This window comes from Sinocyclocheilus rhinocerous, unplaced genomic scaffold (genome assembly GCF_001515625.1).
Source record: "Sinocyclocheilus rhinocerous isolate Xijiao unplaced genomic scaffold, SAMN03320098_v1.1 scaffold200, whole genome shotgun sequence".
Taxonomy (NCBI): Eukaryota; Metazoa; Chordata; class Actinopteri; order Cypriniformes; family Cyprinidae; genus Sinocyclocheilus; species Sinocyclocheilus rhinocerous.
In genome coordinates, this window is record NW_015641014.1 from 3225238 (window position 1) to 3247182 (window position 21945).

General features: G+C 38.6%; 1 protein-coding gene across 1 annotated transcript in view; it reads right to left on the reverse strand.

The window, feature by feature from the left end:
- LOC107753676 (metabotropic glutamate receptor 8-like) overlaps positions 1–21945 on the reverse strand; it is an 81586-nt gene that overhangs the window by 51915 nt on the left and 7726 nt on the right. Inside the window, exons 3-6 of the mRNA XM_016569877.1 lie at positions 19369–19482; positions 10532–10667; positions 8801–8955; positions 8576–8713 (exon numbers count right to left, since the gene is read on the reverse strand). Coding sequence (XP_016425363.1) covers positions 8576–8713; positions 8801–8955; positions 10532–10667; positions 19369–19482 — 543 coding nt within the window. The remainder of the gene's footprint in view (positions 1–8575; positions 8714–8800; positions 8956–10531; positions 10668–19368; positions 19483–21945) is intronic.

Consider the following 21945-nt stretch of genomic DNA (forward strand, 5'->3'; position numbering starts at 1 on the left):
ATATATATATATATATATATTCACAAAAACCAATTCACATGCACAAAATAAGAATATATATTCATAAAATACGTTTCACAAATGCAAAACACAATTCGCAGAAATGTTTCATATTTAAAATTCACGAGTTTATCATGGACTGTGAATCACCTTGGATTTGTGTGTGTATGTTTGAGACTTTCCTGGCAGCGAACTCCTCCCACGCGGGTCACTCGTACTCTTTAGCCAATCAGATTTGAGCCTGTCGATCGACAAATCATAACCCGCTGTGGGCGTGCCTACCTGGATGTTACGTCATTAGCACGAGACCACGGTTCAAGTCACGGCAGAGGTTTGTGCAGTTGATCGTTTCATTTCAGATAACTAGCTTTGTAAAGGTGTATTGTTTTATCTTTGCATGCTTAAAACTTGGAAGTAAAATCGGTCATCTAGACACACTCTTTAATACACACTAATTGTTTTCCTTGCATTTTTCAGGATTTAACCACTTTGGCACAACATCTGGATGAGTTACAGACCTCTTCCTTCACATTAATCTTTATCTCTTTTATGTACTTTACCTTTATGTATTCATTTCTTAATGTAATCAACATTCATTTACTTATTGTTTTCATATTATATTACTGTGATTAACCATTGTTAATGTTTAATCATATGTTGAGTTGTGTATTGTAATCTCAAAGATTTTTACATCACAAGACGATGTTGGGAAGCAGCAGTTGTATGCACTCATGAACAACACATTTTCGTACATGATAAAAGCTCCTTGTGGTTTCTTGGTTTGGTCGATTTGAGCATACATAAACAACGCAAAACACAGGCATTTTGAGTTTGGTTAGTGATTTCTATGGAGAAAAATCACTTCCTGCCCTCCAGCTGCATTTCGCGCGTCATCAGAATCACGTGATTGCAAACAACCTATTTTATCACTTTATCTTATGCTTCCTGCTCTTTCTGTATCTGTATCTCTTGGAAAAGTATAAGTTAACAAGCCACGGAGTTAACTGCTTTGAATATCACACCAAAATCTGGCATGCACTGACAGAGAGAGATAGTGAATACTGGATCTAAAACATTTGATTAACTTTTCACATAATGTATTACATGTATTTATAATTCGGCAATGAAATTTACTGTAAAAGAATGCTAAAGACTCTAAATGGGACACTATACCAGCCATTCAGTGTAAATGAGGTTTGAATACACTTTGACGGAAGAACTTCTAGCACAGCGTCAAACTGGTATCGAGCCAATGTGGCATTTTGAAAGAGTTACAGTTCCAAATGAAACTTCTAGATTCATATCATCACCTAATGGATAGAGAGTCGGACTTATAACCCGAAGGTCGCGGGTTCGAGTCTCAGGTCCGGTAGGGATTGTAGGTGGGGGGAGTGAATCTCCAGCACTCTATCCACCCTCAACACCACGACTGAGGTGAGACCCTTGAGCAAGGCATCGAACCCCCAACTGCTCCCCGGGCGCCGTAACATTGGCTGCCCACTGCTCTGGCGTGCTCTGTGTGTTCACGGTGTGTATGTGTGTGTTTGTTCACTACTCACTGCTGTGTGTGCACTTGGATGGGTTAAATGCAGAGCACAAATTCCAAGTATGGGACACCATACTTGGCCACACATCATGTCCTTTCCTTTCCTTTCCTTTGTACATCATCAACCTCACAATTCTGAAATAAAAAGTATTTGCAGCATAAACAAACTTAAATGAAATGTGTGCATGTTATTATATCATCATCAGCTGAATGCGTGTCATTACAAGACTTTATACACAAGACAGTCTCTGCTGTGATAGCTCTTTTATGTCCTCAATGAGCAAAAACACAAAAGACTGCTTGAAAAAATCCAAAAACTATATTTTCATAAACTTTTATTTATTTACGACATGTCCCATCAGTCAAAACCTTATTTTATGAATCTAATACCTTAATGTGGTATGGTATCCACGTGAATAATGATTATTTATTAAATAAACATAAGAATTGATCAATATTAAATCATAATACACTCTGGAATAAACAGCAGCCGCTGGCTTACACTGGTCACGTTAACGAGTGTGTCTAAACGACGCGTGTTAGAACGAGCCGTTTTAGGGGGGCGTGGCAGAGTCTTAACTTTGATAAAGAATATCTCTTTGGTTTTGAGACTTTAGTCTTTGCAACTTCAGGGATCTTATCTATGCACAATCAGCTTGTAACACTCCAAAGAGAAAGGAAAACTTGAAATCGCATCATATGACCCCTTTAAGTAAGCATGCAAAGATAAAACAATACACTTTTACAAGGCTAGTTAACTGAAATGAAACGATCAACTGCACAGACCTCTGCTGTGACTTGAACCGTGGTCTCGCGCTGATGACGTAACATCCAGGTAGGCACGCCCACAGCGGGTTATGATTGGTCGATCGACAGACTCAAATCTGATTGGCTAAAGAGTACGAGTGATCCACGCGGGAGGAGTTCGCTGTCAGGAAAGTCTCAAAAGTGCACACACAAATCCAAGGCGATTCAATTTCACACATTCACAGTCCATGATGAACTCGTGAATTTTAAACATTCAAAATTTTTGTACACAGTTGTACATCTGTGAATTGTGTTTTGCATTTGTGAAATGTATTTTATGAATATATATTCTTATTTTGTGCACGTGAATTGTTTTTTGTGAATATATATATTTTTGTGTGCACGTGAATTGGGTTTCATGCATGTGTATTGGGATATGCATGTGTGCATCGTGTCTTTTGCGTGGATTATTATTGAGTCTAATCTGCTTCCATAAATTGCTAAAAAAAAAAAAAAAAGACTGCTGGATGGTGCAGATGAATATCTCAAAGATAACATGCAAATAAAATGGATCCAGTTTACTACATTAGAACACATTATTCTAAGGATTATTTTGACTCTTAAACAGCTATTCTATACAGTTTTCCATATGGCCAGGGAGTTGCTAAGTGGTTAACAAGGAGAGTATATAGTGTGTGTGTTAGGGGAGGTTACTAGGGTGTTGCCTTGTGGTTGCTATATGGTTGCCAAGGTGTTCAAAGTGGTTACTAAGGAGTTTCTAGGGTGCTGGAGTGGTTGCTATGTGGTTCTTAGGGATTTGCTAGATGGTTACTAGAGTGCTCTGGGGTGGTGCTTTTTAGTCAAGGTCAAGAGCCTTAAACAACATTTCTGTGTAATTGCTACAGTGCTCTGGGTGGTTATCTATGGAGTTGCTATGGTGTTTTGGGTTGTTGCTTTATGACCAAATTCAAGAGCCTCAAACAACACTTCTATGTGGTTGCTAGGGTGTTCTGGTTAGTTGCTAAGGAGTTGCTATGCGGTTGCTAGGGTGTTCTGGCTGGTTGCAAAGGAGTTGCTATGTGGTTGCTAGGGTGTTCTGGGTGGTTGCTAAGAAGTTGCTATGTGGTTGCTAGGGTGTTCTGGGTGGTTGCTAAGAAGTTGCTATGTGGTTGCTAGGGTGTTCTGGGTGGTTGCTAAGAAGTTGCTATGTGGTTGCTAGGGTGTTCTGGGTTGTTGCTTACTAGCCAAATTCAAGAGCCTCAAACAACCTTTCTACGCGGTTGATAGAGTGTTCTGGGTGGTTGCTAAGACGTTGCTATGTTGTTGGTAAGGTTTTCTGGGTAGTTGCTTACTAGGCAAATGAAAGAGCCTCAAACAACTTTTTTATGTTGTTGCTAGGGTGTTCTGGGCAGTTTATAAGGAGTTGCTATGTGGATGCTAGGGTGTTCTGGGTTGTTGTTTACTAGACAAAGTTAAGAGCCTCAAACAACATTCCTATGCGGTTGCTAGGGTGTTATGGATGGTTGCTAGGGTGTTCTGGGTTGTTGCTTACTGGTCCAAAAGAGCACACACTTGAGCCTCTTGACATTCATAAAAAAAGTGAAGCATTATTCATGCCAAAAAATGTCCAGTATGAGTTACATATTGATGGGTAAAAAGTTCCTTCCTATATTATCTCACTGAATATGTCGTTCCTCTCGCAAACATTACATTTGATAGTTAAATCCACTGCTAATGCCACTTCATGTTGTTTTGCAGTATTTGAATACTTAGAAACTGATGTAATAGTGTATTTGTGTCCTTATGTGTGTGTCTTCGGGCATCTTCATTGCTTCTATTCAAATCTACATTTCCTCGGCCCCAGCATTGCGTGGCCCCTGACAGCTGGGATCTCTCGGTGTCTGTTTTTGTTATGTGACAAAATGAGCATCTTTTTGTCATGGCTTAATAGCTCTCCCTCTTCGTACTTCTTTAAGGAATAGATGATGGTAATCAGCATTTCTGCCAGCGCACTGTTGACAGAGGCATCCATCTGCAGTGAAGCATAGTCTGAGCATCTCCTTACAGATCATTTAGAAAGAGAGAGCGAGAGAGCAAGAGAGACAGCCATGTGCCGCATCCACAGCTATGTAATTATTCTCATTATGTCAAATCACCGTGCCAGAACAATAACTGTGCTTTCATAAAAGGACCCCAAATGTCCATCTGCTCTATGTAGGTGTACACAAGAGGTACATACAGGAAAGAAGCAGAATTAAGTGACAAGAGGAGACAAGAGCAAAACTATCGCCATGGTGAACCTGCTTAAATTGAGATAAACTTTAGAATTTGTGTGTTTTTTACTACTTTAAAAGCGACCTATTATGCCCCTTTTTACAATATATAATATAAGTCTCAGGTGTCCCCAGAATGTGTCTGTGAAGTTTCAGCTAAAAATACCCCCACAGATCATTTATTATATAATTTTGAAATTGCCTATTTTGGGTGGAAGCAGAAACACGCTGTTTTCATGCATGTATCTTTAAATGCAAACAAGCTGCTGCTCCCCGCCCCCTTTTCCAGAATAGGGCTGTGCCTTTACGGCTCATTCCTCAGATACTCTGCTAAAAAACATCTGTATGATTTTCATGATATGTCACCTTTAAAGGAATATTCCAAGTCTAATAGTTCAGATTAATTGACAACACTTAACTTCTGCAAATAATTTCATCTTGAGAAAACGTGGAATACTATTACTGGCACTTACAAAAGTGAATGGGGCCAATCAGGGCTAGTTCACCCCAAAAAAAGACAAATCTGTCATCATTTACTCACCTTCCACTTGTTTCAAACCTGTATGAGTTTCTTCTGTTGAACACAAAAGAAGATACTTTGAAGAATGTTGGTGACCAAACAGTTGTCGGTAGCCATTGACTTCCATTGTATTTTTTCCATACTATAGAAGTCAATGGCTACCAGCAATGGTTTGTTTACCAACATTTTTCAAATTATCTTCTTTTGTGCTCACTAGAAGAAAATAAACTCATACGTTTCATGTTTGGAACAACTTGAGAGTAAGTAAATGATGACAGAATTTTTCATTTTCAGGTTAACTGTCACTTTAAAAACATTAAAATAGTGTTTCAATAGTGTTGCCACAAGATGTAAACTATGCATGTTAACATGATTGTGACTTGCAAAAAGCTGGTTCCAGTTCCAAAACAACTTCTAAATATTCAAAATTGATCACATTATTGAAGCAAAATAGGTTGCCTTCATGTTGACTTATGTTGGAGTACAAATGATAGGAAACCAAACTAGTGTTTTTTCCCCCAAACATACATATCACAGTAGCCATAAATGTAGAGGTGATTAAATAAAAGCTAAGCTTCTGCTTAAACAACCCAGGTAGTCTTTGAGTAAATCAATCAGAGTTTGGAAGGACTGTCAGATTGTAAAGACATGTCCTATGTGTGTGTGTGCTCATGTTAGCATGCGTAGACATCAATAAGATTCTTCTGTTTATTTTAGTCAAGGTCAAGAGCCTTAAACAACATTTATGTGTAATTGCTACAGTGCTCTGGGTGGTTATCTATGGAGTTGCTATGGTGTTTTGGGTTGTTGCTTTATAACCAAATTCAAGAGCCTCAAACAACACTTCTATGTGGTTGCTAGGGTGTTCTGGTTAGTTGCTAAGGAGTTGCTATGCGGTTGCTAGGGTGTTCTGGCTGGTTGCAAAGGAGTTGCTATGTGGTTGCTAGGGTGTTCTGGGTGGTTGCTAAGAAGTTGCTATGTGGTTGCTAGGGTGTTCTGGGTTGTTGCTTACTAGCCAAATTCAAGAGCCTCAAACAACCTTTCTACGCGGTTGATAGAGTGTTCTGGGTGGTTGCTAAGACGTTGCTATGTTGTTGGTAAGGTTTTCTGGGTAGTTGCTTACTAGGCAAATGAAAGAGCCTCAAACAACTTTTTTATGTTGTTGCTAGGGTGTTCTGGGCAGTTTATAAGGAGTTGCTATGTGGATGCTAGGGTGTTCTGGGTTGTTGTTTACTAGACAAAGTTAAGAGCCTCAAACAACATTCCTATGCGGTTGCTAGGGTGTTATGGATGGTTGCTAGGGTGTTCTGGGTTGTTGCTTACTGGTCCAAAAGAGCACACACTTGAGCCTCTTGACATTCATAAAAAAAGTGAAGCATTATTCATGCCAAAAAATGTCCAGTATGAGTTACATATTGATGGGTAAAAAGTTCCTTCCTATATTATCTCACTGAATATGTCGTTCCTCTCGCAAACATTACATTTGATAGTTAAATCCACTGCTAATGCCACTTCATGTTGTTTTGCAGTATTTGAATACTTAGAAACTGATGTAATAGTGTATTTGTGTCCTTATGTGTGTGTCTTCGGGCATCTTCATTGCTTCTATTCAAATCTACATTTCCTCGGCCCCAGCATTGCGTGGCCCCTGACAGCTGGGATCTCTCGGTGTCTGTTTTTGTTATGTGACAAAATGAGCATCTTTTTGTCATGGCTTAATAGCTCTCCCTCTTCGTACTTCTTTAAGGAATAGATGATGGTAATCAGCATTTCTGCCAGCGCACTGTTGACAGAGGCATCCATCTGCAGTGAAGCATAGTCTGAGCATCTCCTTACAGATCATTTAGAAAGAGAGAGCGAGAGAGCAAGAGAGACAGCCATGTGCCGCATCCACAGCTATGTAATTATTCTCATTATGTCAAATCACCGTGCCAGAACAATAACTGTGCTTTCATAAAAGGACCCCAAATGTCCATCTGCTCTATGTAGGTGTACACAAGAGGTACATACAGGAAAGAAGCAGAATTAAGTGACAAGAGGAGACAAGAGCAAAACTATCGCCATGGTGAACCTGCTTAAATTGAGATAAACTTTAGAATTTGTGTGTTTTTTACTACTTTAAAAGCGACCTATTATGCCCCTTTTTACAATATATAATATAAGTCTCAGGTGTCCCCAGAATGTGTCTGTGAAGTTTCAGCTAAAAATACCCCCACAGATCATTTATTATATAATTTTGAAATTGCCTATTTTGGGTGGAAGCAGAAACACGCTGTTTTCATGCATGTATCTTTAAATGCAAACAAGCTGCTGCTCCCCGCCCCCTTTTCCAGAATAGGGCTGTGCCTTTACGGCTCATTCCTCAGATACTCTGCTAAAAAACATCTGTATGATTTTCATGATATGTCACCTTTAAAGGAATATTCCAAGTCTAATAGTTCAGATTAATTGACAACACTTAACTTCTGCAAATAATTTCATCTTGAGAAAACGTGGAATACTATTACTGGCACTTACAAAAGTGAATGGGGCCAATCAGGGCTAGTTCACCCCAAAAAAAGACAAATCTGTCATCATTTACTCACCTTCCACTTGTTTCAAACCTGTATGAGTTTCTTCTGTTGAACACAAAAGAAGATACTTTGAAGAATGTTGGTGACCAAACAGTTGTCGGTAGCCATTGACTTCCATTGTATTTTTTCCATACTATAGAAGTCAATGGCTACCAGCAATGGTTTGTTTACCAACATTTTTCAAATTATCTTCTTTTGTGCTCACTAGAAGAAAATAAACTCATACGTTTCATGTTTGGAACAACTTGAGAGTAAGTAAATGATGACAGAATTTTTCATTTTCAGGTTAACTGTCACTTTAAAAACATTAAAATAGTGTTTCAATAGTGTTGCCACAAGATGTAAACTATGCATGTTAACATGATTGTGACTTGCAAAAAGCTGGTTCCAGTTCCAAAACAACTTCTAAATATTCAAAATTGATCACATTATTGAAGCAAAATAGGTTGCCTTCATGTTGACTTATGTTGGAGTACAAATGATAGGAAACCAAACTAGTGTTTTTTCCCCCAAACATACATATCACAGTAGCCATAAATGTAGAGGTGATTAAATAAAAGCTAAGCTTCTGCTTAAACAACCCAGGTAGTCTTTGAGTAAATCAATCAGAGTTTGGAAGGACTGTCAGATTGTAAAGACATGTCCTATGTGTGTGTGTGCTCATGTTAGCATGCGTAGACATCAATAAGATTCTTCTGTTTATTTAAGGATTTACTAGTTCCTGTCTAAACAGAATCTCTTGTGCCTGATGTCCCCATTGATCTACTCAACCACGATAAACACTGAATCCTCAAAGAGGTCCAATCCGATGTCAGCATGATGGACTGCTTTGCCTCCCAGGCAGAGCAGAACTCTTTCAGTAACAGTGTAATTTCTAAACCAGGTTGAGAGACAGTAATGCAAAACCCTCTCATACCAGTGCATTTCTTGGGGCTGCCGGGACGCTTGCCGTGCATCCCTAACTTGCATCCGAAGTTCTCCTCCCAGAACTCTGCAAACCAAACGTTCCGTCGATTGTTGGACAAGGAGCGGCTTTTGAAGTATCTGTCAAAGGCTGGAAATAAGTATGAAAGCATTGGAATTGGATTGAAATTGCAAAAGAAACATTCAATCAGAATTTATATATTAGAGGAACCTTTACCTTCTATGGATGCTCTTTTTGGAAGGATGGTAATAGCACCTTCCGCCACGCTTTCCTGCTGGACGACTGGAGATATTTTAGAGCCCCAGCTGTCCGATCCCACCCACAAGAAGTGACCGGTTTGGTTGTTGCGCTTTGCAGCATCCAAGACACGTCTGAAAGATGAGCAAACAAAATAGGCATACACATGTAAGACAGTGAGGATAAAACCCAGGAACCTAAAAATGTCCTTCAAGCAGACCTGTTTGTTCTGATTTTCTGAGGTCAACAGTGTTCTGCTAGAACACTTAGAATTGGAAATTGGTCTGAAGTCATCAGTGTAATAGGCAAGCATCCAAAGGACATCATGTAATAGGCTTAGAAGGGCAACGGCTCTCGGAAATATGGGGACGTGATTTGATCTTGTGCTACAGGTACAAGAAATTCCATGCCAAAAATGACTGAAAAGTGTATTATGTTAAATGAGTTCTCCAGGCCTTAGGCAGCACATTATAGGAAATAGCTGACTTCACCGGTTCTTGAGGTTTTCTCCTAAGAGCAATACTTACAGCTTGACTGCATCATCTTCAATTTAACTCTGTGACAGTCACAGGTAAATACTATCTGTGGTTTGTCCAAAATTGGTAGCTTTTCAGAAGATCTGACTTAAAGACCCTATGAAGTAAAAACTGGACTTCTTATGGGTGTTAGTGCATTTCCAATGCATTTATTAACTTCTAGACCACCTAAATGCAAGTCTACTTCTAAAAGTTTCCACATATTTTATATATTCTTTCCCAAGTAAAAGGACCAAATACACTACTGTTAAAAAGTTTGGGGATGGTAAGATTTTTAAATATATATATATTTTCATAAGAAGTGTCTTATGCTTACCAAGGCTGCATTTATTTGATCAAGTAAATCACATTTATTTGATACAGTAAAACAGTAATATTATTAAATAATACTACAAATGTAATTTATAATTTACTAAAATGTAATTTATTCCTGTGATGGCAAAGCAGAATTTTCAGCAGCCATTACTCATGATCCTTGAGAAATCACTTACTGACCTCAGATTTTTTAATGGTAATATATATTGAAGAATCATGTTGCGGTACAACTGCAGTACAACCAACCAAATACCCTGTAGAATGAGAATGTCCCACCACCTGCCACTGACTAGCAAGGCAAGTAGCAAATCATGGTTAATGCTTGTGAGGTAACTAAAGCCTATTGACTGTTTTAAAAAAAGTGGAAAAAATAGAAAAAATATCAACTCAAAAATTTGAGTAAGAACATTTAATTTAAGGTCCAGTTCTCACCATTAACTGACTGTTAACAACAAGTTTTGCCTCAATAAACTCATAATTACTGCTTATTAATAGTTAGTGAGGTAGTTGTGAAGTTTAGGTCTCCGTGTGGGATTAAAGATGTAGAATATGGTCATGCAGAATATGTGCATTATAAGTACTAATTAACAGCCAATATGCATGCTAATAAGCAACTAGTTAATAGTAATTGTTAATTGTAGTAATTGATCCCTATACCAAGTGTTACCAAACATTCTTTTTATTTCTTATATCCATATAGATACCAAAAATAGGAGCAAAGGAAATGTGTAAATTGCTCATAAAACCCTTCTTAGGCCTATTCTTTTTTCAGCATATTACCAGGACAGATTACCATTATTATTTATTAAATATACATCTGTGAATAGGAGGAAGGAAAGACATCTATTGATAAAGACACCTGATATCATCTTCATTCGCAAACATGACAATGGCTCGAGCGTTGGGTGTCTCCAGTAGCCGCAGGATGATCTTGTCGAATTCTCCCAGTCTGGGCTCTCTGGGGATCTTCAGAGATTGAGCAATACACACACCGCCTGAGAGAAAGAAGACCAGGAAGTGACAGAAGAGAGAGAGAAAACGATAGAGAATAAGAGGAGGAAGAATGAATGATGCAGAGAGTGAGGAAAGGAAAACAGATTGGATAGTAGAAACATAAAGGAAGAGATGGGATGAAAGGGAAGGAAAAGGAAAGGACAATTGGATGAGACGACATGAAATGAAAGGAAGGAAGGGATAAAAGGAAATGAACAGGAATAGAAAGGAATTGGAGGAAAGGAAAGGAAAGGAAAATTGGATAAAAATTGGGAAAAAAGAGGAAATGGAAAGGAAGGAATGAGAAAGAGAAAGGAAGTTAATTGGATAAAATAAATTAAATGAAGGGATGAAAGGAAAGGATAAGTTAAAAAGGAGAATGCAAAAGGATAACAATAATATAAGAGGAAATAAAATGGAAGGAGGGAAGGAGTGAAAGGAAAAGGAAATGAAAAGGAAGTGGAAAGGAGATGAAAGAATAGGAAAAGAAAAAAATTAGATAAGAGGAAAAAAATGACAGGAAGAGATGGGACAAAAGAAAAGAAAAGGTGACAATGGAGACAAAAGAAAGATGAATAGGGAAAAAGGATGACAGAAAGGAAGATAATAGGATATTGTGAATGAAATTGAGTATGAAAGCAGAAGAGAGCGGAGAGCAAAGAGAGAAAGAGAAAGACAGGACATGAGAAGGTCAGAAAGCACGGAAGGAAGGATGAAAACACAGGGGCGGCAACGGAAACTTATTCCATTATAAAACGGACAGGGACGCACATAGATTAGATACAGAGAGATCAGAAAACAACAAACAGATTCAGTGTTTTTCTCAGCGGAGTGAGGAAAGCGTGTTTAGATTCAAATGATATCTGATAGTGTCACCTTGCCCAAGGTGCCTGCGGGAACACGAGGTGATGTCAAACACGTCCCGGCTTATTTACTCGGCCTAATGCAATTCAGAAAGCGCACAACTCGAAAACCTTGAAAACCTACGGCCATAGTGTCATATCCACCCAAACGTACACAACAGCAATTCGGTTTCCGCATTCAGAGATGCAGCAAGAAAATTGTGACAAGTTATGTCGTCAAGATCTGATCAGGTCTTCAATACATCGCAGACAGTCTAACAGTCACACTAATGGAAGATTCGTGCTCGCTGTCTCTCACTCCGAAATAAACTATCTGCTCTTGAGGTCAATTTATTTCTTCACCAGCAACATCATTTGCAGCAAGGAGCACTGATATGGAATCAGGCCACTGCACTGCATAAAGTGTGGCTATAATAACCCTCCATCTTGTCTCTAAGCCCTCCATTACAGCATTAGCACTTCACAGGTTGAGTTAAACACTCTAGTACCCCTCCAAATAGGCGCTCTTGCCACTACAGTCCATTTAATGAACAGCTGTGGTGGCCCCATCCCGAGAGCAGCTCAGGAAGCCATCATGAAGCCCAATTCACCCAAAGACACCCAGTGATTATGCCAAATGGGTGTCCTTTCAAGGATAAGCGCCATCGTCGTGCTTTCCTTAATGGTGGCTGTTTTCCTTTGTCATCAATTCAGTCGTCATCATGTAATTGAAATGCTGTGCGGCGATAATGTCGACTGGCGGGGCGTCTTCATGGGGCTCACTTCAAGATGTCATGTCTGACTGAAGAATGAGGCTTATTTGGGGAAACAAGATGCAACCTCACAATCTTGCTGCTGCCCTTGGAAAAAAACATCCATCTACTTTGCAAACCTTGTCGTACGTAGGGTCGAGGGGATGCTGGATCTCTTCCTATTCCTTTCATCTCAACAAAAAAGGTACAAAAGCTGTCACTGGGGCAGTACGTTTTTTTAAAGGTACTAATATGTACACTCTTGGTACCTTCAAGGTACTAAAATGCACCATTTAGGAGTAAAGGAGGTACAACGATGTACCTTTTTAAAGGGTACTTCCCCAGTGACAGCTTTTGCACCTTTTTGTCTGAAAGCATATGGCCTGAGATGTTCAGATAGGCTCCAGCATTCTTGCAATACTATGTAGGACAAGGTTTTGAAAATGGATGGATGTTCTTTTTGCAAAGTGTAGGCAGGGAAACACCCTGGACAGATGGTCCAGATTCACCTATGCTGCATGTGTTTGGATTGTGGGACAAAACCCACATCAAGATAGGGAGAACATGGAAAGACCACCTGGTTTAGCCATGGTAGAAATTGTAGCATCCAGGGGGAGAACATGGAAAGGTTACATAGAAAGGCCACCTGGCTTAACCGGGACTTGAACCAGGGATCTTTTGATTGTGAGGTGATAATGCTACCATCTGAACTAAATTGCTGCACACTGTTACCAAACAGCCCATTTTTGTTTTAAATTTGCGACAGTTTCCCCAAACACTTTACACAGGGGTTTGAAAAAACATTATAAGTCACGAGGCCCCAAATATGATGGTCCCCTCCCAACATATAAAGGCAACGGCATATAGAAGGCCTATACTGTGTGAAAAAAGTAGCAAGATTTTATAAAGACAACAATGTCATTTTTTAAAAGTGTACCCAAAAGCCTGTTTCCTAAATGAAACCTCAGAACTTTACAAAATTAGGTAAGAAGAAATTAGGTACAGAAGCATGCAAACTTTTTTTTTTTTAATATCCATGCTTGTTTAAATCAGAGTGCGCACGCGTCTTTAACGCAGCATACATCGGTGTTGTGCACTGTGACCATTTGATGGGAAATGTATTCTTAAAATGCATTCAAAATTCTGAATAATTTGTTATAAATAATTATTCCATGGTCTGTCTGAATACTGGATTCTGATTGGCTGGCAGGTATGCAGTAAAACCGTTTAATGCACAGGTAGTTCCAAGTCAGTTTAATCACCGTTCTATATTAATGCGCTGCTTTAATGCTTTAATTTAATTGACACACACACAGAGAGAGAGAGAGAGAGAGAGGTCAGAGAACTTGTTGTCAACGCTTCCCCGTGATTTTCATTAATAAAATAGCCTAGATACTAGATCGCTACTTTATATTCCTCAGCAACGCCAACGAGGTGGTCAAATCGCTGTTTTTGAAGTAATTGTTTGTACAGAGAGATGCGCAGACGCAGCTACACACAACTGTCATCTCTCTCTCTGTCTCTCTCTCTCTCTCTCTCTCTTGCTTAACTTGTCTATAACTTGGCAAATGACCATGGAATAAGCGGGATAATCAACAGCTAGCCGTGCGTTAAAGGATTTTAAATGCACTTTGCGTCGGGTGGTTCTTTGCCTCCACGCCGTGCATTTAAAATCCTTTAACACACGGCTAGTCGTTGATTATCCCTTACTTATTCTCTGTATTTTGAAGTGCCCACGATAACAATATCGGGCATATTCATTACCGTGATATATCGCATTACCGAATACTGGCACATGTCTAGACAGCAACACAACTGAAACGTTCAAGGCCCAGAAAGGTAGTAAGGACATCATTAAAATAATCCATGTGACATCAGTGGTTCATATTTGGATGTTAATTACATTGTGCCAGCTGTCTCTTTAATACCGCGTGGTTTACATACACGTTGCTGCTGATTGGGCTGACATGTTTGACACACCCACCAAACAAGAGAAAACACTTCTCAATTTTGCACACCGTTGCACACCGTTTCCAGGAAACATGTCGTTCAAACTGGAAACCTTAGCAAAACGGTGCACACCGGTTTGAGCTTGAACTTGCCCCTGGTCAGGATACTTGAACAAACAAGCAATGTTTTAAAAATGCCACAGAGACAAAGTCCACACCACAACTAAAATAACAACACAGAGAAACAATATAACATTTAGATCACATTCTTGGTGTAAACAGGGCTTTAGAAGGCAGCTCCCTATTTTGGCAGTAAGTTTTGTAACAGCACTTACATTTTTGTGCAGGTGATGAGTCAACTAAGTATAGTTCATCTGAAGTTCATAAACAAACACTGCTTTATCGCCACCATGTCGTTCACCTCTGAATCCGCTACACTCCAGGCTTCCCGCCACTTATAAAATATTCATACAGGCCGTGACACAAGAATCAGAGCACTCTGAATAGGTCGGCGACCACGTCTGGCAAGGAAGCTCATTTAAAGCTCCCGGTGTCAAATCTGCCCGAGGCATTAAGAGTTTGCAGTTGCATTAGTCACATCGTTGTGTGCGACAGTGGTACCACAATCGCAATCTCAAACAATTTATCAGCGCCTGCGGCATCTTGTCTATTGTCACTTGTTCGATAAAATAATCAGACAACAACACGATCTATATCTCACAACACTCAACAGTGGAGCGGCTAATAAAATCGGGTCTAAGATGTCTGTTTCTTTAAGCCTGTGTATGAGTTTTTAAAAAAAAGAGCTGTGCAGGATCTAAATGACAGATTTTGTGTTTCATGGTTCATAGTAATTAAAAAGGAAAATGGTTGTGCTTCATTTTAAAGGCAGGAGCTGAGAAGCATTCTGGATGATTAACATTACAATTTTTGATCATTTTCCCATCAAGCTTAATAGGCAACATAAATTAGCAGATTGTGCCAGCTGTGAGTTCAGTGCTGACAGTGAATTCAGCAGCTGCAGTGTGCACATACTACAAAAAGTGTTTCAGTTCAATGGAAAGACAGACAGACACGTCTTGCTGAAGACGGAGGCAAAATTGTGTTCTCCAACTCGTACAAAAACTAGACTAAAGGTCAAGTTTCTGTGTTGCACAGGTAAAAGGTTTTCAGGTTAAACTTTGGCCTGCAGTAGTTTTTGTATGATTTCTGAGATTCAAATGTTTTAATTTTGTGTTCAGAATTTCTGAAAACTTGAAAAATAGATTTTTTTAAATCTCAGTATTTAAATCTAAATTAAAAAATTTAAAGTTTATTTTAAGTGCCCATATTATGGATTTTTAAAAAACCTTTCATGCAGTGTGTAACACAGCTCTAAGTGAATGAAAACATCCTGCAAAGTTTTAAATCTGAAAGTGCACCATGTATAAAGTTATTATCTCTCACAACCATAATTTTACGAAGCTACGAGAATAATTCTGTGTGCAAAGAAAACAAAACAAAAAAGACTTTATTCTCAATTTCTTCTCTTCTGTGTCAGTCTTTGATGCACATTCAAGAGAGTATCACGACATATGCGTAGCTTCATAAAATTAAGGTTGAAAAGCTCTAGGATTTCATCAAAACTATCTTCCAAAGATGAGCAAAGGTTTTACAGGTTTTATAATATCGGACTGATAATAACTTATTAAAACAGGTTTCTCAAAACACGCCCCCAACAGTCATTGGTCAGCAAACAGATTGCTCCACCCCTAATCTCCCTCTATTGGTTGAGTTAATTTGTTATGTTGGCCAGGGCTGCGTTCAGCCCCGACAAAAACGGTGCAAAACGTTTTTTAAACGGAAACGGTGGTGCGTTGAACACACTGTTCTGATGACGCAAGAGTTGTCTCTCAAAAGAAAGAGTCGACTCTGAATCATTGAAACTAGTTGTTTTTAAAACAATCCCAAGTCGTATCATGTTGACGTCAACATGAAACATTACCATATTGCCTGCCCACTTGTTGCGTGCGCAGACCCAGGAAAACTTGAACCCCACTCCCTCAAACACTGACGCTGTGCTCTGCAATGTGAGGGTAAATCTTTTTTTTTTTTTTTACTGCCAAAGGACGAGGCTGTGAAGAATCAATGTTTAAAGTTCATTTTTACAGCAATACCACAGCAGTATAGTACCAATCTTGTGTTGTGTCCCCGTCATTTTACTGAAGTCTGCTACAGAGTTTCCCAGAGACTGCTGCGTTGATGCCATAACGTAATTACCGTAATTTCGAGATGACAGCACGTGACGTTCTACTCGGAACTGTTCACGTCCTCGGACTCGGAATTATGCTTTTCTATGGCAACACTATCAACGCCTAAACAGAGCCTGCGGTGGTCAGGTGGTACAGCGGTCACGTGGTACAAGTCGTAGCTCTCAGAAAACTCCCAGTTCACAAGTTGTAATGAGTTCTATGAGGACGTGAACGCCTTTTACAAGTTGGAATCACGTAATTACGGGAATTCCGATATGGCGTGAACGCACCTTTACACTCTATGTGTGGCGAGGCTACCCCCGTGGAATATATATATAGGTTCAAATTTATGGCTCTGCGTAAGTACCCCTGTCTGCAGTTTGCAGATCGTCGTTTGCAGACCACACGTCTTTTCATTTGTTGGTGGCAACGTAATGGCGTCGATGCCGTGCAGCCCCGGTTGGTCCGCATTGGTCCGCAGACAGATGCTATTGACGTAATGGCGTCAACGCCACGGTAAACAGGAAATGCAGTTGGAAATGATATTTATGAATTATACATTTTATATAAACAGCGAATCGGTTAATTACTTATACTTTGAGCATCAGTTTTAGACTCAAATGTTTTATCTTGTGCATATATAGCAGTATGCAATATAGAAAACAAGCCCTACTTTCATGCACCTGGTTTTACACTGAATGATTTTATTCATAGAAAAAAGTCCTGACATATATACATACTTTGTATATTGTTAATATTAGTTTCTCTTATATTTCTTCTCCTGGTTAGTTTTGTCACGTCTTATTACTGTCCCCCTGTCTCACAGACAAGGCTTAAAACTAAAATGCACGTCTGTGCTTTTTTAACTAAAAGAAATTTGCATTTTGCTACTGTCTGTGAAACCAGGCCTGTAATTCTTTTTAAGTGATTTATTTTGGGAAATCTATCCCTTCAATATCAATAACTTCACAGTTTATATACAAGTCATGGACTGTGTTCCCTGAAACCCTTATGATTCTACACTGATCGGCGAAAACGCTGGAAAACGCAGCCCATGTTATTTTTGAGATAAGGCCGTAAATTTACACGAGGCCTAAAAACTACTTCACATCTCCTTTCAACAACACACTAAGCGCAACTACATAATTAGGCATTTTAATTAAACAAACTAAACAAAAATCATAGCTTGTGTACTCCTTGTGCACTGTAAATTAACAATTTACACATAAGATGTAGCACGTGTACTCACCATACAGCGATGAACACCGGAAATGAAAACATGCTTCAATGTCATTACTTCGTCATCATCGTCTTCTTCTGTGGATTTATTACCATCTTTTTAGGTGTATACCGCCACCTCCTGTACTGGAGTAACGTCATTACTTTGCCACCAACCAATGAAAAGACTTGTGGGCGGGGCGACACGTGCAGCCCCGCCCCAGATCTGCAGGCTGCAGACAGAGGCTTCTCGCTCTGCGTGTTTGCTGCGTAAAAGCATCAGTCGAATTTGCGCTGGTCTGAATGAAAATGCAAATTACTTCTTCGCCACTAGGTGCCGCTTTTGGAGCGGGAAAAATAGTTGTTTCCCTGGTAACGGCTGTACACAAAGCAGCACTGCGCTCATAAATGCTGCTTTATCAGACCAATCATCGCAGATTAGCGTCACGCAAATGAATCGTTGAGCGAATCGTTTGGGAGTTGTTGAGCAAGTAAGGTAAAAATAAATGCACATTATAAGACAATAAAAGTGTTTTTTGACCATGCATGCATGTCAACATGTTGTTGGAGACTCCCAAAACCAAAATATGAACCTTTCATAACCCATAATAGGGGCACTTTAATCTGCCATATAAAAATACAAATTAATGTAAAAAATACATAAAAAACAGTTCTGTTCAGTTTAAAGTCAAATGTCTTTAATTTAAATGTACAAAATGCAAAACTATAAAATACACCACAAAATAGTAAAATGTTAAAAATGACGTGTCTAAAATTCAATTTCAACTAATTTCTAATTCATATCATTCACTAAAGCCAAGGTCAAATTTTCCATTGTTTGGTGAATATTTGCTTGCAAAATCCAGTCATTTCAATAGAAATCCAGGCAGTCACAAATTTTGTGAGGGTGATAGATTGCCACACATAGATTTCGCAATGGGTTCAAGGGTATGGGCTTGGCTTATTTAAAAAACAATTTTTTTTTTGTTTTGCCTGTGAGAGTTTGCCATAATTTTGCTAATGTGTCCACGGCTAATTTTTGGCATTTTTATAGCCCCATATTCTCTCAGAGTTAATTTTATTTATTTGATGCACAATTAAATATCCAATACCAAACGACTGATCAATCATTACTGTTATTAGAAATCTTGAATATAACCAATATGGTACCGATATATTTTGCATCCCTTAAGGTGATGATACACGGAGCATCTTTTTGAGCAATGTTGTCATCAACAGGCAACCAGGTGAGACACAGGGCCCACGACCGATCTAAAGCATTCAGACAGAAATTTGTTGCCCATTCTCAATGGGAAAGTGCCCAAGCAACATCGCTCAGCAACATTGCTCAAAAAGTTGCCCCATGTATCATTACATTTACAGAAAATGCAGTATAGCATAATAAAACCTCTTAACACGAAGTTTCATTAAGTTCTGCTTTCAGACTGACAAATCTGCTAAAGATGAAACTTTTTAATGGGCAAAAGTTTGCCTTCATATCACAAATAACGCAGCTAAAAGACATTAGGCAGCCTTTAAAATATTAATACAATCAATGCCAAGTACATTTTGAAAATAAATCCCACACTGAAGCCTTCAGACATCACAGCCAAATTTTATTTTCCACTGTTTACTGTTCATTTCATACAGCCTTTCAATATTTTGGCAGAAGCCAGCCTTGTTCTGCTATCACACGGCAGAACAATCTCACCTTTTTCCTCAGACACGAGCACAGCCAGCGTCGCACAAAAAGTGCGCTGAGCGTGGGAGCGAGGGCTTTTGTGTTTCACATGCAAACTGTGGCAGCCATTAGCGGTGCGGCGTGCTTAAGCCGCCACAAATGCATACCACACTGTGCATGCGATGAAATGTTTGAAACCGGAACAAAAGCTTCTGTGGGAAGAGATACACTCACATCTGTACAAAACAGTGTATGTTATACCAAATGACTGCAGTCACAGTCGAGATAATTAGCAGAGAAAAAAAGTTTTGTGCTAATGCATATAAAAGTCAGTTAAAAAGGTTTTCGGCTTTGTCACTGTGCTCTGTTCCTAAATCTGGAGAGCCGCCTCGTTAAGTACCATAAACACACTGTTTCAATAGGTAGGCAATTCGTAAATATGCGAAGCTGAACAACATTTTTATAGTATTTACTAAAGGAAAATTTGTTAAGATCTTAGAAATGAACATGTTTGTATTCATGTTGGTTTCATGTGTTTTTAAAAAAAGCATTACATTTTCAAAGAAAAAACATATTACATTTTAAATTTAATGACTCTAAGAATGTCCTGTAGTGTAAGCACATTTTCCTTAAATACCTTACTGTACACATCTTTTTTTTCTTCCAATGTATTTTTAAATAAATATCATGATTTAATCATTAAAAATATATCAAAGTTTTTTGGGTTATTTTGAGCAAAAATTTTGGTCAAGGTTAAGTTTCTGTTTTTCACAGATAAAAACTTTCAAATGTTTGAATTTAGTGTTCTGAAATTCTTCCCATCAGAAAATTTGAAACTGTAATATTTTTATATCTGTATGTTTAAAACGAACAAACAAAAAAACATAAATGAATAAATAAGTAAACAATTTAAAAAATATGATTAAATACTATTATTATTAATAATTTTATAATTATTTATTTATTTATTTTTCACAAATATTAACTTTTTTGGGTCACACCGCATGACATTTTACAAACTTGTATCATTATATTTATGATATCAGGACAGTTGTAACACTTTTGAATTTATGAAAAAACAACATTAAAACATTAAAAATAATAAAAATGAAATAAAATAAAATATATATATGTAGAAATCAACATTAATCAAGAATAATTGTAAAGTTTGTACTGTAGACAAAGACACATCTCTGCCCGCTCGCGTCTAAGATCAACCTTTCCACAGTTAATTGCTGTAGAAAGACACGTTTGGACCGGAGGAGAGGGGCTTCCGTGCTGCAAATGAATCTCTGCCACATCACACTGCATTAAGCAGAGGATGCTGACCGTATTCATTTGTAACAAGCCTGAAAATGCCATGGCAATCAGTTCAAAGAAATGTAAAATAACTGTTCGAAGATCTCTGCAAGTTTAATATCAACAACAATGGACAGAGATCTTAATTTGACTTATGTCATTTAAGTATTAATTAATGTTGTTGAGTAATACAGTATTTTGTAATTAATTTCAGCTACAAATGACTGAGAATGTAAATGAACTCTCTACTTACATAATCAAGAGTAAAATGTTGTTTATCCATGTAATTTTCATTTCAGTTCGCAAAGGGCTTGATTGACAGGCAACCTGACCAATCATAACACGGAATCTGCCATCTTGTCCGACAAACAAATCAGACAGGAGATTAGATTAACTTCGAACTTAAACTTGAAAAATGGTGTGTACTGATGTCTTTCCGTGGTTGAAATAAAATACGTTCTTCTGATGTTCATTCATGTTTATTTCGTGCTTTAAGTAAATAGGAAAATACGGTTCGGTTCACACACCGCTTGAACTGAGGCAATACAGTGATCTCTCACAACACAAAAGAGCCACAAAACGTTATTTATTGTTTGAATTTCTTTAAAAAAATGACAAAATTTGAAAGCTGAGACCTTGTTTCACACCGGAAGTAACCTGCGCTGTTTTGTTTGTCGGCACGTTGTCAGTTTACTCTTTGCTCCACAATGTATTTTTCACTGTGTGAGAACATGGGGATGATTTGACCAATCATAAAGCCGAATCTGCCATTTTGTCCGACAAACAAACCAGACCGGAGAGTAGATTGACGTCAGTGGACTTGAACTTAAAAAAATTGTGTGTACTGACGTCTTTCCGGGTTGAAACAACATACCTTCTGATGTTCATTCATGTTTATTTCATGCTATAACTAGTAAATATGAAAAGATGATCGGTTCACGTGCCACTTGAACTGAGGCGCTACAGCGATCTGTCATGACACATTAAAGAGCCATAAAACGCTATTTATTGTTTGGGTTTTTTTTGTGAAAAGGGTCAATTAACAAACTTTCTAATGTACCTTCAAAGTTAAATAGTAATATATTTGGTTCCCTTTCAGTCGGTCACTCCGAGTCACGTCGGTGACCGACGAATTGGGATATCACTTCGATAGACCAATCTACTTCGAGTGTAAACTAAACGAGCCAATGCACATTGGCATGCAATTATTGCATCCAGCAGCCGCTGATCACAGCGTGAGTATAATAAGGCAGCAGGTGCAATGCATACCAGCTTTTCGCTTCGGAGCCAAGCGACAACATCGTTCTG